The following is a 17,242-nucleotide window of genomic DNA, read 5'->3' on the forward strand; positions in this document are numbered from 1 at the left end:
ACCTGGGTTGGGAAAGAGATCACCAGGAGCAGCCACCTCCACCACGAAGCCATGTCCCCAAGTGCCACATCCTGGTGTTTCCTGAACACTTCCAGGGCTGGCAATTCCACTGATGACTTGGATTTCAGCTTTTATATTTTTTAGAATCTCTGCTGCTTAGTGTGTGACTCTGAAACTTCATATCAGGTGTTAGTGAGTTCTCTTCACAGAATAGTGACAAAACAATCCCTTCCCAGCTGGAGAATCAAGGACACCCAGTACCCAAAAAGCAGAAACAACAGTGAGGGAAAGGGGGCAAGGCAGGGGCTGAGACTTCATAGCCTGGGGCTGTGCTTGGACAATTGACCCCAAGATGTAGATGAATCTAAACTTATAAAAGTGTAGAAACTCGTGACCAGGATCCATCATGGATTTGATTTGGGTGTAGCCCCAGCCATTGCCCAAGGTGAATCCTTTCAATAAATTCCTATTTTATCCCTTTTGCTCTGTCCAGTCTCTGTTCCAGGCCAGCCTTTCCAGGCAGCACCACAGCCTGTTCCAGTGCCTGAGCACCCTGTCAGTGATGCTTTTCCTAATGCCCCTCTAATCACTGTGCCTGTGTTAGCAGTGCAGGGGCAGCTGTGCTGACATGCAGATGTTGCAGCCCCTCTGGTGCTTCCATCACCCAGGGCAGGCATCACCCTGTTGTGGGAGCAGCTCCACTGCCTCCTGGGCTGGCTGAGGAAAAAAAACATTCATGGTCTGGCCTTCATTGAGTACCTTAATGCTTGGCAAGCCTCTAAGCACTATGTTGTTTTATTGTTTCTTTCAGAGCAGCAGACATAAAATAAATGTTTATTGAACCTTTGGAGGTCCGTTGATCAATAAGGGAAGCTGCAGTGAAACCACAGAGGCACTGATAGCTTTTCCTTTTCACATCCTCAGGGTTGTCTGTTGTGGGTTTCAGCTGAGGCTCAAGCTGTTTGTGAACGAGGAGAATGGGGGGAGAAAAAAGTCTGATCAATTAAAAGTATATTCATCCAAGGGTCTGAAAGCTTTTATCTGATGTTCCATTTTCTTTCAGTTCTGTAGTTGGGAATTTGCACAGAGCAGCCTTCACTTATTTTTAATCCAGGGGAGAATGACAATAAAAGCCTGGCTGTTTCCTTACAAAGGCTGTCAAAAGTAAGGTCAGGGGGTTGGGTTTGCTTACACCAGCTGGAGGTCTGACCTGGAAAAGAATGCAAAGATGAGATGGTTTTAAGTGGCAAGAAATAGCAGAGTTAAAATTGCATTTTTATATTCCCAGCCTGGAGAGGGATGAGTCTCCAAAAGCTTTTTAGCATTTTCCACTGAGCTATTAGAGAAATGCAGTATACAGTAAGAAAAATGGGGATGAATTTGGTTGCTTGGTAGTAGTGCAGGCATAGCTACACATTGCAGTCATTGCTTCTCACTGTTTACATCCTACCTCTATTTGTATTGGTATTTAGTAAAAGAATTCCAGTTATCTTATTGTCCCAGATGCACCTTGACAAGATTAGATTTGCAGCCATTAGTTCAGCCTTTACCCATAGTAGGTTACATCCCTCCTCCAGAAGGATTTTTCAGGAGGATTGAACAAAATTTGGGAGATTTTAGAGGTTTTGTTCAGTTTTCTCTGTTTTGACAGCAATACTGCCATGGGCTGCAGCTGTGGTGATAATGGTTTCAGAAGCTGTCAGCTCTTGTTCTAACCATATATCCTTAAAGACATGCTCAGTAAAGCACTTAATGAAGCATTATGTTGGATTTATTTGCAGTCATTTACAGTAGGAAGGTGGTCATGGTTCCTCACTATTGTAGGTGTCCTTGTGACACTCTAAATATTTAAATGGAGTGTAAATCATAATTAAACCTTGGTAAATGACAGTTATAGCATCTTCAATTAAACAGCTTTTGCTGTTTAAGGGGACTGTAACAATGTTGTTGCTTGTCTGGAAAAAAACTGAAATATTTTTTTTTTTTCAGTTTTATGTATGGTGAACTGACAGACAAGAAGACCATTGAAAAAGTCAGACAGACTTTTGACAACTATGAGTCAAACTGCTTCGAAATTCTCCTCTACAAGAAAAACAGTATGTATATATTTGTATGTGGTGCTGGGAGGGGTAAAGCATATTTAAAGCATGTGATAGACTGAAAGAAATTTTCATTTTGACATATGGGTAAATTTGGGGCAAGATTTGGAGAAGAAACAGGTATTTTGGTTGCCACAGCTCAGGAAGAGAGCTCTCTTTTCAGGCCAAGCATTCAGATTGCCAAGAATAGTAGTTGTTCCCTGCTGTCTCTAGTCTGACTCCTTCCTTCAAAAATACATTTATTTTTGAGGATTGTTTCCCTGAAGGGAAACTGACTGGGTTAAGTGAAAGGAAATGCTGAATGAGGTTCCCCCACATCCCTCAGGGAATTCCAAGTGAGAACCCAGGCCCTGCTGGGCTCTCCTGCTGCTCCTGGCAGGTGCAAACCGCCACATATGAGCTCTGGGGAGAGCATGAGCCTGGCACATGGCCCAGGGATTAGCTGGAAACAGGAATTTCCACTGCTTAATGACACCCAGGGCCTGTGCTGCTCCTCCTTGGTGGCATTGGGTTTGCAGGGAGATTTTCTTCATTTTGTCGTAACCACGAGCCATTGCAGTCACACCTTGTGTCCTGGGCAGTGCTGGTTGTCAGCCTCAGAGCACATTCTGAGCACAGCCCATGCTGGTGGCCTCACACAGACCTGCTGAGCTGCTGGTTGCAATTCCTGGGGTTGTCACTGGGAATGAACAGCCTCCTTCACCAGCACAGACCATCTTCCCAAGACAGAAAGCCAAAACTCAGGTTTAATGTGCTCCAGAAAAGCTGGTTCCTCTCTAATCTGCAAAGAATTAGTCCAGTTGCCTGGGTTGGTGGCCAAGAGCAGTCCAAGAGCAGTCCAAGAGCAGTCCAAGAGCAGTCCAAGAGCAGTCCTGATGGAGATTTCTCTCAGTCTGGCTCTCAGTGCCCTGCACAGGGTGCAGGTGCTGTGGGGATGGGGATCTGTGGGTTACAAACCTCCTGTGCTCTAGGCACCAACTTCATCAGGTTATCTTCAATGAGTGAAGCAGCTAATAGTTGCTAAAAGGTTATTTATTACAAAGCACATTAGCCTCAAAAGCAAAAAGAAAAGCAATGGCAGGAAAAGCAGAAAAGCAATGGCAAAAAGCAAAAAGCAATGGCAAAAGCCCCAACTTCCCCCAATACCAGCTCTTATATAGGATCTTCTCAACAAGCTAAGACACAAACTTGGATCACCACTCCTTAACCTATTAGAATTCCAGTTTCTTAACATGCCAGGTTACATATAAACTACACATACTACCTATCTGGTTCTATCTGAAAAATGTAAGCAATATTCTTACTATAGCTCTATTATATCTAAGCACTGTCTGCAGCCATGGTCCTGGAGCCTCTACTGAAAACATGAGTGTGTTTTTCAACTTTCATTAGAACTCACACTTCTACTTTGGTATCTAAACCTTTTACTTACTAAAAGTGTTAGAGCTCATACTAAAACTTACTGACTTACTTATCCTAAAACTTAAACTTGCACTAAAAGTTACACTTAAACTTACACCTTTACTTTATGTGTGAGTGGCTTAATATACTTCAATCCATCCACAGGCTTTAATTCAATCCTTGCACTCTGATTTCTCTCTGAAGGATTCAGAGACCCCAACTCACTGACTCCAGCAGGGATCCTTCCCCTTGGGTCACCATGCTTCCCCTGGCTGGGCTTTGGTGCTGGTTTGGGATTTCCAGAGCTTTTCCCTGCTTGCTGTGGCTGAGGGAAGGGAATGCTGTGCCTTAGGAAAGAGCTCCCTGTGCCTGACTGCCCCATTTCACTGCAGACTCACCCAAACCTTCCATGACATTGAAGGGAGCATCCTGGACACCTCCTCTTCTGCTTTACCTCTGTTTTCCCTTTTTAGACTAAATCTTCCTGTGTGGGCACTAAAATAGGAAATGCCTGCAGAGTTCTCCAGTTCTGCCTGCATCAAGGCATTTGAGGAACATGTTAATTAAAGAGAGAGGGCAGAGCAGCTCTGAAGTGCAGCTGTTCCTGCAGGTGCCCAGACACATTTGGGGAGCCCTCCAAATGACCTTTTTTTGCTTCCTAAGCATACAGATGTGCCTGTTCTACAGATTTTCAGCTTCTCTTCCCGTTTCCTGGGCAGGTCACCTGGATGCCCCCTGACATCAGGGGAATTTCCTGGGACAGTCTCATGTTGGGTATCTTTGCTGGTGGTGCCCAGCACTGCCATGCCCTGTGTCCATGTGATTTCCAAAGTGGATCCCAGAGACCCTCTGCTCTCCCCAATCCCTGGCTTCTCTTAGTAAATGCTGGAGCAGCTCTTGCTCTAGAATGGTCCTGAATTAAATTCCTTTCTATTTTATTTATGTATAAAGAGGGAAAAGTCCTCTCTTGGTGACTTTCCTGTCACAAGGCAGGTATTTTTCCTTTGGGTTGTGTCTGCTGGAGCTTGATGATGCTGCAGAGATTTATTGAGCTGCAGTTGCCTTAATAAAATCTTCACCTTTGCCCAGATCTCCAAGCCTACACTTTCAATAAATTATGCAGAATTAGTGACAGACTTTATGGAAAATTACTCAGCATTCCTCTCTGGGCTTGAGTCACTTCCCATCCATAACATCTGCTGTCAGTTTTCCTCTCTGTCACCCAAAACCCAGACCCCCAACCTCTCACTAGTGCTAACAGGCTCACCTTTAGCTCCAGCTCAGCAGCTGGAGTGCTCAGGCTTTGCTTCTGAGCCTTGTGGAAGATGGTCCTTTCAGACTGCTTATCCTCCAGGCTGAAAACTGGAGCAGAGAAGGAAATAAAGATTGGTTACCTGTTGGTATGAATGTAGTTCTGCAGAGTGTGGGTGGTTACTCTGTGGAAGGGCTTGTGCTTATCACCTACATGAGGCTTGCAGTGCCTTCAGAGCACCCTCCCACCCACATTTTCAAACTGCAGGTCCAGGTGTGCTGGGTATTTTTGATAAGTGGCACAATGTGGGTTGTTTGGATTTTTTTTCCCTTTACCCATTTTGCTTCTGGCAGAGGGAGATTTTGAGGTTTTCAGGTTGTTTTCCCATCCTTCTCTACTGTGTTAGAGATGATCTTTAAAGGCTGATGCTCTCTGGCAGCATCTGCTTGACTGCTCCCTTCATGCTCCCCTTGGTGTTCTAACCCAGCTTGCACTTTCCAGCTTCAAGACTTGAAAGCTTGCTACAACTTTCTTCTGCTTTGCTGCATTCCCTTATTACATACTCCTTACTTCTGCCCACACAACTATTCACCAACCACATTAGGCATGCCTGCATATACACACACATATATATGTAAATATGTAAATATGTAAATGTGTAAATGTGTAAATGTGTAAATATGTAAATGTGTATATATGTATATATGTAAATGTGTATATATGTATATATGTATGTATATACGTATATATGTATATGCATGCCTCTCTGTGTGTATCTATATAGAAATATTCAGGGAACCTCTTTATCAGCTTTTTCTTATTTTGCTGCTTCTACAGCAGCAGCCACTTTGCCTCTGTTTTTGCTTTTAGTCAGCACCCTTGCACAGGGTGTTTTGCCTGCTTGCTTTCATCTCAGAGGGATCTCAAATGGATTCCCAGGTGTAAGTGCAAGTTACTTCTCCAGAAAGCTGCAGCACTCTGTTTCAGTAGTTACAAAAAGTCTTTTGTCTTGGGTTAGCAACTGGGAATTAAGATAATCAAGGAATCAGCATAATGGCTTTGGAATTATCACAAAAAGCAGTCCCACACCTCTCCCACTTCTCCAGTTTACTGGTAGTGAGTTACTGGTTTAATCCCAGATGAATTTCAATAAATCCTTGTGGGTTTTAACCTTCCCCACAGTAGTCCTAGCCTAAATGGTTTTCTCTGCCCTCTGGGGTCTGTGCTGCAGTTCCTGGCACAGCTCCCAGACCTGGTGCATCAGAGGGGATTTGGGGGGGCAGCGTGCCCATCCCAGTGTGGGATATCAGTGGGCAAGGGGCTTGTGCAGTGTGTCAGCTCTCAGGCAGCTCAGCAGAAAAGCCATGCTGTCAGCTGGCTGAAATCCATCAAATCACAGGTAATCAGCTGGCTGTGCAGGCAGGGATGGTGCAGGGAGCTCGTTTGGGAGGGAGGGACACGGAGCTTTGCTGGATGGAGAACATCTGACATTCACAGCCCTGCAGGGGAACAGGGACTTTCTAAGGAAATTGCTCCAGTGTTCTGGGATTTCAGCCCTTGTGGAGCACACCTGCATTTCTGTAGGGCACTGCCACGTGTGTGCCAGCCTGGGAGACCTGCTTCAGCTCCTGAGCACCTGCAGGAGCCCTCTGCAAACAGGGGGTTTACCAAAAGCCAAGCTGACCTTGGGGCTGGTTTTTGAAAAACACTTGGTTTCATTTCAGAAGTTAAGTCGAGATAACTGTGCTGAGAGAATGCTGCACTGGGCAGGGCAGTGAGGAGGTGGAGGTGTGACCTGAAACACAAAAAAAAAAAAAAAAAAAAATGAAATCTGATTTGTCCTGATAGGACACTGAGATTCCAACTCAGCTCCTCTTAAATAATGTGGTCATATAAAATTTGGAGCACTTCACATATAGTCCATAATTTTTTGGATTTGCTGTCTCCATGTTGTGTAAAGAGGGAATCAAAGATGCCATCCACCTGTTTTTTTTTCTCACTTTTCTACCTTTCAGACCTAAGTTTGTGCAACATGCTGGGAAAAAAACAAAAGCAAGAAGGGAAGAACAATGTATTTTATTTCAGAATGAATTTTTATATAGCTTACTGTCTCTGTTCATCATCTGGTTAGATTAATGAAACTGTAAAAATGGGAATATATTGTTTTCCTTGGAGGAAGTAAGACTAAAAACTCTGGAAGATGCAGAAATATTGAGATACAGACCTAAACTACATGTGTGTTTTAATAATGTGTAAATGTTATGGGTTGGGGTAGTTTGTGCTACACCTCATTCCAATATCACTTTTTTTCTCTGCTGCAGGAACCCCAGTTTGGTTCTACATGCAAATTGCACCTATAAGAAATGAGCATGAAAAAGTGGTTTTGTTCTTGTGCACTTTTAAGGATATCACTTTATTCAAACAACCAATCGAAGATGATTCAACAAAAGGTAAACATGAAATCCATTATTATTTTTGTGAAGGATAAAAGTAAATGCTTGAGCTCAGACCTGTCACAGGGACATGTCATGTCTGTGATCTTGTCTTGAACTGAGGAAATGTTTTGTGACCTCTCAGAGTTTCAATGCCACTCTCCTAAATTATTTAAAAAAAAAAAAAAAAAAAAAAAAAAGGATAAATCACCATGAGTGGAAATTCCCTACAAATGTTTTTCTAGAGCCACAAGCCTTCTTTTTTCTTTGTAATTCACTTCTTCATTGCTGCAGGTGGCACTTTCTAAAAATTACAGTTTGGAGTTGTTTAAATGCTGTGCTGTTTTGGGAGATATTTCTGTTATGGGACAGGTGTCATCTTTTCAGGAAAAAAATAATTCCATCTCCTTGTCATGAGATGCTGATATTTCTTCCCATTCTCCCTCTTGGAGGTGAAATGTGAAAGAAACAGCCTGCCTGAGTCATTTATTGCTGCTCAGGAGCGATGACTGCATGGCAGTGGGCATTGTGCTTGTTACTTATCAGCTGCAGGGCAGGATTTTGTAGGAGTGCTCTTGTCACTGAACAGCTCATGGCCAGGCCTGCAGCCCTGCAGGAGAAATTGGTGGGGAAAGGTACAGGGGATCTGGCAGCATCATCCTCTGCTTTAGTTACAAAACATGTGTCTTGTGTCAGGTTTACATGTGTATTGCTCTGGGTGAATCAGTGCACGCTTGCAGAAAGCAGGACATGATCCATGTCTCTTGGAAGTTGCATCCTGATGATTAATTCTTTACTGTGTTTTTCCCTTCATGCTTGAAGAAGGCTTGATATCTCACTTGGAGCTGGTGTGCTCTAAGCCATCTTCTTTAGGGTGAAGTTGCTGTCATTTGAATGCAAAAAGTGTTTGAAGTAATTTCTTGATATCTAGACAGCACTTATTACAAGTGTTTGGATAACTGAAAAGTCAGTTTATAAAGGCAGACTTAAAATGAAAGGCTCCCCTCTGAGCTAGCACTAAATATGACATTTTTTTTTTTTTTGTCTAGAGAGTATTATCCATAAAATTATAAGATCCTCATATAGGAATACCTTCTCAGCCATCATAAATGTTATTGCCTCTACAATTTAGCTAGCAACCTGCAAATGTTCTTTATTTCACTTTCAGCTCCATAATGTGGAATTCTTCTGCCTGGAAATAATCTGAGATTTTTTAGGGTAAATGCCAGTTAATTGGAAGGGCTTTATAGGTATCTGAAGGCATGGGACTGTCTCCTTGCTGCAGTGTATGTAATACATAGTGTGAGCTCATCAAGGAAAAAGTCTTTGCAAGAATCCTCTTGTAAGGTTTCCTGTTTGATGCTTTCTGGGGGAACCAAGATGTATCTCACATGGAACCAGCTCCCAAATCTCCCCTTTCTCCCAGCTCTGCCCCACTTCCCCCAGGACTGAGTTGCACTGAGAAGTGCTGGGCTGCAGCAGGACAGAGGAAACATACTGAAAGTGGCTCTCAAATGCAGAAATGATGAATGTTGCCTCCTTTGGATCCTCAGCCTGGGAGATTCAAACTCTGCTGCCTTCCCTGGGGAGGCAGGGATGTGCTCCAGGGGCTGAGCTCTTCCCTTCCCCATCTTGTGGCTGAGGAGGAGCAGAGCCCATGGGGCATCCAGAGCAGGAATGTATGTTCCTATGGGAAAGAGCAGGAGCAGTGAAATGCATGGCTTGTGTGCTGCTTGCACTGAAGGGCACCATTAGTTAAAATGCCAGGTATTAATGATGGATATCACAAAACATTGCCCTCAGCATCCAGAGAGGCTCTATGTCTAAAGAGCCCTTAATTCTGTCAAAGTCATGCTCTAAAATCCCCAAAACTCACACAGAACATCACACAGGCAGTGCAGCCACATTTCCCAAGTGCCTTTAAAACATAGAATTGGAGCCTTAAGGATCTGCTCAGGATGCTTTGATTAGAGCATTGATCTGTGCCTCCAACAAACCTCATCATTACAAACCACTGACCCGATTTTTCTTCTGCTTTTGTATAAATTAAAGCTTGTCTTTTCCATCCTTGATATGAGGAAAACATTCAAATATTTGCAGCACTTTACTACAGGGGTGGGAAAACAGCACTGTTGCACTGCCCTGTGTGGGTCTCTGGGATCCCATGGCACTGGGATCATAGATTTTCTGTGTCAGACATGGTGCTATGAGAGATACATAATTCATTGTCTCTGCAGATAACATTACAATGTGCTTAGAAAGCTGCCAGTCCACTTTCTTTTTGAGTTATGAGATTGGTAAACATGTATGTTAAAATTTAGTGGAGAATTTTTTAAAGTCTTGGGGAAAGGGGTTTCAATAAAATACTTCTGTTGAGTGCTGGGATTTGCCATTGAAAGAGCTATATATTTTATTTCATTTTTAAAAGAAGGATATTCCTTAAGAAATTCTGCCAGGACCATGCAATACATAATACATAAGTAACTATGGTGCAGATGAGTTACTGTGTGTTACTTATGGGAGCAGTAAATCTGAGATAAAAAATTCAGCAGGAATAAAATATTGATGCCATTATGCAATAATCTCTCCATACCAAAATGCTCTGCACTGTTCAAAGGTGTGTTGCTTTGTTGTGGAGCCTCAGTATATCACACCCTGTGAAGTATTTAAATCATGGCACTGGTTGTATCCACACTGCAGAGTGTCTGTGTCTCCCCACTCCTGGAAATACCTGGTGGGGCTGGCCAGATCTGCTTGCAGTGGGGTTGGCACCTCGTGGAGACTTTTCCAGGGAACAGCAGGTTTGGGGGACAGGGAGGGTGCTGAGGATGCAGATCTGCCCAAAAGTGTCGAGCAGCTTGTTGGGTGTGTGAAAACAGGACAGACAAATGAAACAGTTGTCTCTCTACAAAGCACATTGCCAAAGTGAGGTGGGATTTTTTTTCTTTCCTGATGTGGGTTTAAAAATGTGTTTTTTCAGTGCAGAAAGTGCAGCTGACTTCACAGGGACAAGCCCCGTGCAAGCAGAGGGAATCAGAGAGGTCTGGGATGCTGTGACAGATGGTGTGTGTGTCTCTGCTTACCTGTGTGCTCATCACTTGCTCTGTTAATGCTGAGAGGAGGAGGAGGAGGAGGAAGGGAGGAGGAGGGAGCTTTTCTTGCCAGAGGGAGTAAAAGTAATGAAAATTTTTCCTGTGAATTTGCTGCAGACCAGAAAGCTGTTGAAACTTACTGGACTGTAAGCAAGACTGGAGAAAAGGGATATTTAAAAGCCACCTTCCTCTCATAAAATACAGTGACAGAGATCAAAGCCCTTGTTTTCTGAGAGGGTACAGGCAGTAGACACTAAGATTGGACTGACTTGTTTTCTCATTCCTTGTGCTCCAATCTATTACTGCTGGGTGATGCGTGGGAGACTTGTGATGTATGGCAATGTAACAGTGACCAAAAAGTGCTGTAAAGCCATTCCTTGTAAATGGAAAATTACTTTAAAAAGTCTCCAACCAGTCAAAAGTGTCAAACCCCCCAGCAACTCCAGCAGAAGCAGCAGAAATGATGATGGCAGGAAGGATCAGCCTCCTGTTTGACTGTTCCCTCCTGGGTGAAGGTGCCAGCAGCAGCTGTGGAGTCTGGGGCATGGAGGGAACACCCTCCATTGGTTTGGTTTGTGATTTATGGTGCCAGCTCCTGAGCCAGTGGCTGATGGGGGCAGTGTGGAAGAAGAGGTGTGAGAATTCATGGAGAGGCAGGAGGCAATGGCTGCACTTGGTGGTCACTGGGCTAGTGCTTTATTTTCTGGTTAAGGAGCTGTGCTTTGTCTGGTCTCTCCTTTCCTTCTCCTGCTCCTCTCTGCTAATAGGGATGTTGGTCTGATGTGGATTCAGTGGCAAGCAGCAGGTCCCACCTGTGGTGGCAGAGGGCCAGATCCCCAGGTGTCCATGTGAAAGATCCTATTATGTATTTTCTTTAAGCCAGTAAAACCCAAAGAATCTTCTTTTTTGTTAATATTTGTACCATTGTTGGGTCACAGTCAGATGCCTTTATCAGCTTGCTGAGCTTTTATTCTGTCTTTACCCAGTGGCCTTTTAAAAACATCTGAAGACTTTCAATTTCTCCAAAGACACACAGTGGTAATAATCTTCTGTTTATTTGTTAGGGACAAAATGAAGCCATTTTTCTGGGCCCTAACTATTAGAAGGGTGAATGGGGCCACTTAAAATGTTAACATCATTTGAAGCCAGGAGTGCTGTAGATTCTATTGAACAGAAAGTTTAGGTATAGAAAGAAAAAAAAAAAAAAGAAGATCATTTTTGGTTAATAGTGGAGTTTCACCTAGTGATGCAATGGTTTTATTCCCTTTATTATCATCAGTGAAGAAAAAAATGTGGCCTCAATGTAAACTTAGAAATTTCTTTTGGCTAGGATTCTCACTGGTTATCTGGAGTCTCTGTGGAGTGAAATATCAGGCTTGCCACATCTGCAGTGATGGGGAAGTTCTAGTGAATAATGATGGGATGTTGCATCAGGATGCAAAGTTGTGTTAATGAGCCCCCTACAACTCAGGACAGAGTGCTGTTAACAGATGGGATCAGAAATGGCACAGCAGGACCCTGAATTTCCTTTTTTTTTCTTTCTTTTCCTCCAGTTGGGAGAGCCAGACTCTGATAATCAAGTCTGTCTAGGACAATGCTGTAATGCTTCCAGTGATATAACTCTTTATGGTTATATAACTCTATATAATGATACAACTCTATCTCAGAGTGTGACAGGGCTATAAAAAGTGTAGTAGTTGCAGAAATACACGCTTATGGCTTGCTAATCCTTGCTAAGCCTATAATTCTGATCCTTTTTTATCTTTAATAGGTGCAAATTATTAAGCATATATAACTAGTTGCACATGGGAACCTTTTTTTCCTCGAGGGGGTATCAATCCTGGTGATAATAGAGGAAGTGGGTGGAGGGATCTGAGCATGAAAATGATGTTTCTACCTTTAGCTGAAGCACAGTGTACCCTGTTGAGTGCATCACCTTGACAGTAATCCATCACAGTAATTTAATAGGTGACAATTTGGATATCCTTAGCATGTTTTTATTGCACTTTTCTGTGGCTGTAATAACAAGGGTCACAATAGAGACCCACTTGCTCTCATGCTGCTTCCTTTTGCTGTGATCTGCAGTTTCACTCTTTTCCAAGCAGCAAGGAGATCATTTCTCCATTCTCCCCTGGATCTAGAGTGCAGCATCCAGGGACTCCTGGGCTGAGAGAAGGGACTTTGGTAGGGGGTAAGAATGACAAAAATTGCATTTGCCAGGACACCAGGTGGCTTTTCAGCACCAAGAGCAGACAACTCAGTGCAATGATGCTGAGAGATGGTTTCTTTTGGTATTTAGGTAGTCAGATAATATTAGTATTATCTAGTATTAGTATAATTATTTAGGTAGTTAGATAATATTTAGATAAAATGCTGGTTTAGGTGATATTTTAAACCATCCATTTGGGATAGGCACAGCTTGCCAGTAACCTGGAAGACCTTCCAGAATTGCTTTTTTCCTGTTCCTGCAGGGCAAGCATCCCTGTTGTTCGTCCCTGTTATGTCTTCAGTGATGTGCTGCTGGCATTTCTGCAGACACTGCACAGGCTGAACAGTCACAGAGAGAGTTGTTTCCTCATTCTCAGGAGTGATGCTCCAAGTCCTTATTTTCACTCTCCCTTCCCCCTCTGCAGCCTTTTTTGCTTTACGGCTGCTGGAGACCCACTATGATGAAGAAAAGGGAATTTCCATATCCAGGGCTGTTTAGTTTCTTTCACAGAAATTAAGTATTTTTTTCTGAATCTGATACAGTCTTTGGAGCCCTTTGTGTGCTCTATCAGAAACCCATCAATGCACAGTAACTGTCTGCAAATTTCTGGAAGTTTAATGTGCAATGAAAATGAAATCCCATTGAAATCAAATCTAGCCCTGTGAGAGATTGAATTAAACTGGAAGCTGGTCTTTGAAGCAGCAGCTGTTTGTAGATGGATACACTTTGTGTGTAGAAAACTGAGCACTCATCATTAGCCAAATCTAAAATAATAAGTATAAATGTAGTGGGGTTTAAAAGTCTGATCTGTGTAACACAGGGCATTCCACTTCACTGAGTTGCTCCTCTGCTGAACCCATGAACTTGTGTGTAACTAAATCAGCCCCTCCAGGGAGGCATCCAGTATTGATTTAGAGGAGGCTGAGCATCCACTGCATTACTTAATATTTTTTGTGCTTCTCCATTACACTTTTGGCATTAAAGAAGTGTCAAATTAGCCAGGCTTCAGCTTCTTGCAGTGGCATCTTCTTATGTCTTTTTTTTCCCACAGTATTAAGAAAGTCCCACTAAGGCATTTACACATAAAATCAGCCCATCACTGCACCTTCATTTGATAAAGTAAATGAGTTCAGCTCCTTAAACCTCTGTCTAGACTGAATTTGGAGGCCTGGTGATGGCAGATACAAGGATGTTTTAGCTGCCCTTTACTCAGCTCGTTGGCAGCATTGGGATGGAGCTGTGCTGGCCTGGATTTCAGCCTCCCAGGTCCCCAGTGAGTTTCTGCAGCAATTATTGTGGCTGGGTGGGTTTCCAGCTAATCCCTCATTATTGCCCATTGCTCAGCCTCCAAGCCCAGTTGTTACTGTTGTGTATCCAAGGAGCAGGTGACTTTTTGCCAAGGCCAATTTCATGCTGAATTGCTCATCTGCCAACAATTTTGGACCCTTTTCAGAGCTGTTCTTTGCTTGGGACATTTCTCCCTCCCTTGCTGGAGTTGCAATCCATTTAAAACATGTTTTAGGTGCCCAGTTATCAAGCACATCATCCTGTTTGACTGTCCTCAGTGCTGTTTAGCACTCCTTTAACCCTCCTGTTATTTGACACTTCTTTCAGTCATTTTCTAAAGACTCTCAAACCCTGGAGACAAGCACTAAATAGGATAACTGCCCACTGGTGTCCAGAAGGCTCCCAGCTATAAATTTTTACTATTTTGCACTGCTCCTTGTTTGATATTTGCCAATTAACAAGTTCTTCACCTATTTAACCTGTAATTTACTGAACTGTGTGGTCTCAATATCTGGTTGAGAGTGTCACACAAGGGTCAATTTGGTGAAAATTGCTTTGCAAGAGGCTTTGGCCACTCTTGTGTCTCTGGGGTGATGCAAATGCAGAACCAGGATGAGGTGATGTGATGGGATGAGCACTTTGCTCTCTGACCAATTCCTGAAAGCCAGCTAACTGATACTTACAGTAATTAGTATTTTCTTTTTTTTCCCCTTCTTCCCAAAATTTGCACCTGTTTTTATTCACTTACGGGAAGTAACTCCCCAATGGCCCTGTGTTTGTGTATAAAGTTTAGCCTTAAAAAAAGTGAAATGTATGAAGTTGGGCACTGTACATTTAAGGCTATTTGAGAATTAAAAAATATATTGTAATTTAAAAATGTATGCCTAGTGTAGTCTAGAGTTATATAAATCCTAGCTCTTCTTATCAGTAGATCTCCAAGTGGCTTGCAAATTAGGTAATTAGCATTATCTTCATTTTAAGGAGGAGAAACTGAAGCTCAGAGAGGTAAAATTATATACCCAAGATTACCCATTAGTTCTTCATCCATACTGAGCTCCCCAGCAGTTGCAGTGGGTGGATGGTAACTGGGAAGACAACACTGAGCAAGAAGGGAATTGGATGTAAAAATCATCCCAGGAGTGCAGTGCATTATCAGACAGAGTTTCAATTCAGGAAATTTATCCCAATATTTTGAATTTAATTTTAATAAAGTCTTAAGTCCAGAAATATTTTTACTGCACCATAGGAATGATTGACCATTGTTTGACTATTAATGTGTTTATTCAGGAATCCTGTTTATTCCTCTCTCTTTCTATAAACTCAATACAGGGATTACTAAGATTTTCAAAGAGACAGTGAACTCTTTCAGACATACTTTGCCTGCAGTAAAGAGCAAACAGCCAGCTATTGTCATGATTTTACTGCTGCAAAGTCTAGAATAGTTGGGATTTTTACATGCTAATTATTTATGCCAAAAGATGATCCATGCTGCCAATTGAATTCCACACTTCTAACTCTGAGCAGTGCTAGCTCTTTGCTCTTGTGGGTAAGCCATAAATTATATATCATTTAAGCATTCTGGATATTAACTGTTTTGTGCTTCACAATGAGATCAGAACAACCTTTCCATAGTTGGGATCTGTTCCCTGTGTTCCTGCAGGCAGGAATCAACACAAGCACTGCTGGATTTGTTCCCTGCAATTTTTTTTTTTTTTTTTTTCACACAAAATATAATTATCCACTCAAGTGCATTCCCTGCAGTCTAAGGTAGGGGTTAGTTCCCTGTTATACAATCTAAAAGTCACCATTATTTAAGACCAGACAAACCCTGACAAAAAGGTTAATTGCAACCCAGTAGAGCTACACTGATGCTTTATTAGGGGGAACCAGTCATGTCTAAGTTTTTCAGAACAAGTGCACCATAAAGGATATTAACATTTCACCTTGGGATTTTAAACTCATAAACTCTGATGTATGAATTTAGCTTTGAAATAACATAATATTGTTAGGAATTAAATATATTTTCTTCAGTGGTGCTGCTAGCTGGGTGGTTAGATTTGCATTTGGAGCTGTACACAGACCCAGTCAGAGACACTGCAAAATTTCAACTCCTAATTAAATTACTGTGAGAGTTCTAAAGGTTTTATCACTTGCATTTAGTTATATTTGAAAATATTTTCTGTTTGTGAGCTTTGTGAGCTTGGAAATCCTTCTGATTCCAAGGCTTTGCCTCCACATAACCTCTAGGAAAGAGTCTGAGATGTCTTTTCCAGCCTAAACGATTCAGTGATTCTGTCTCATCCATTCCAGCATCACTTCTGCTTGGGGAAGCCTCTCTTGCTGCACTTTCTTTGGACAGATTTTGCTCTGGTTCTTTTTGTGCTCTGCCATACACTGCAGCAGCATCCTGGACCTGGCTGTGGTTTCTGCCTGCCCAGGGAAGGCAGCAAGATGAGGAGGAGTGCTGGAGGTGGCTGGGGCGTTGGTGTGCTGCATCCCCCTGCAGGGGGGTGGTTTTGGGAAGCAGGCTGGTGACCAGAAGGGCAGAGAGAGATCCCTGTGGCACTGCAAGGGTGCAGAATGTGCAAATGTGGAGTCCCTAAACGAGTCTGGAAAGGATTCTGCACACAGAGAAAGCAGTAGGGGGAGGTTTGGGGAGAGCAGCTGCCACAGAGCTGTGCCCATCCCAGTGTCCAGGGGGAAAGAGAATGATGGAACTGGGACCTCAGGGAGCAAGGTGTGTGGGAATAATACTGCTCTTGTTGAGGAGCAGCTGATGGGCAGGCATGTGCTGGGGTGGGTGGGATAGTTTGGACTTTCTGGTGGAGGAAGGACAAAAGGATTGAGTTCTAACCTTGAAATACCATTTCCCCCTGAGGCACCATGTAGTTTCTGTAGTGGTGATGAATCTGTACATTCATACACACTGAGTGGCTACATGAGCTCCTCAGACCCTTCTCAAAAGCTTTTCCTCCTCTGAGGAGCTCATTCTTTGAGCATCCTGACTATTGCCTACCTCCTGCCCGTGCTCCTGCACTGCCCCAGGCATCCTGTCACAGCATCAGCAGCTTCAACCAGTGCCACAGCATCTAAGAAAAATACAGAAATAATATATAGAATATATATAAAAAGTATATTAAAAGAATATATAATATAGAAAAATACCTTTAAAAATTAATTTGGTATTCCTGTTTTTATTTCTTTTCAGAGAAACCTCTGGCTCAGTTGTTGTGTGAAGGACATCACAAAATCATCTGTCTCAGTTAGAACTACAGTCAGAGGGCTGTTAAATTGGCAGACTTGTTTAGGGCAAGAGATATGGGGAATAGTAAGTGTAAAATATTCAATTGTGTCTAAAATGCATGGAGAGAAAAGGAAGTTGCCTGATTGGAAGGGCAGCATTTCAGCTGGGCCAAGGCAGAGGCTTGTTTAGCCCATGTCTGTCAGCATGATTTCCTTCTCCATGTCCT

At 42.8% G+C, this 17,242-nt stretch overlaps 1 protein-coding gene across 1 annotated transcript in view; it reads left to right on the top strand.

The window, feature by feature from the left end:
* KCNH5 (potassium voltage-gated channel subfamily H member 5) overlaps nt 1–17,242 on the top strand; it is a 146,547-nt gene that overhangs the window by 14,735 nt on the left and 114,570 nt on the right. Inside the window, exons 3-4 of the mRNA XM_056492958.1 lie at nt 1,990–2,096; nt 7,074–7,202. Of these exons, the coding sequence (XP_056348933.1) occupies nt 1,990–2,096; nt 7,074–7,202 (236 nt within the window). The remainder of the gene's footprint in view (nt 1–1,989; nt 2,097–7,073; nt 7,203–17,242) is intronic.

This window comes from Oenanthe melanoleuca, chromosome 5 (genome assembly GCF_029582105.1).
Source record: "Oenanthe melanoleuca isolate GR-GAL-2019-014 chromosome 5, OMel1.0, whole genome shotgun sequence".
Taxonomy (NCBI): Eukaryota; Metazoa; Chordata; class Aves; order Passeriformes; family Muscicapidae; genus Oenanthe; species Oenanthe melanoleuca.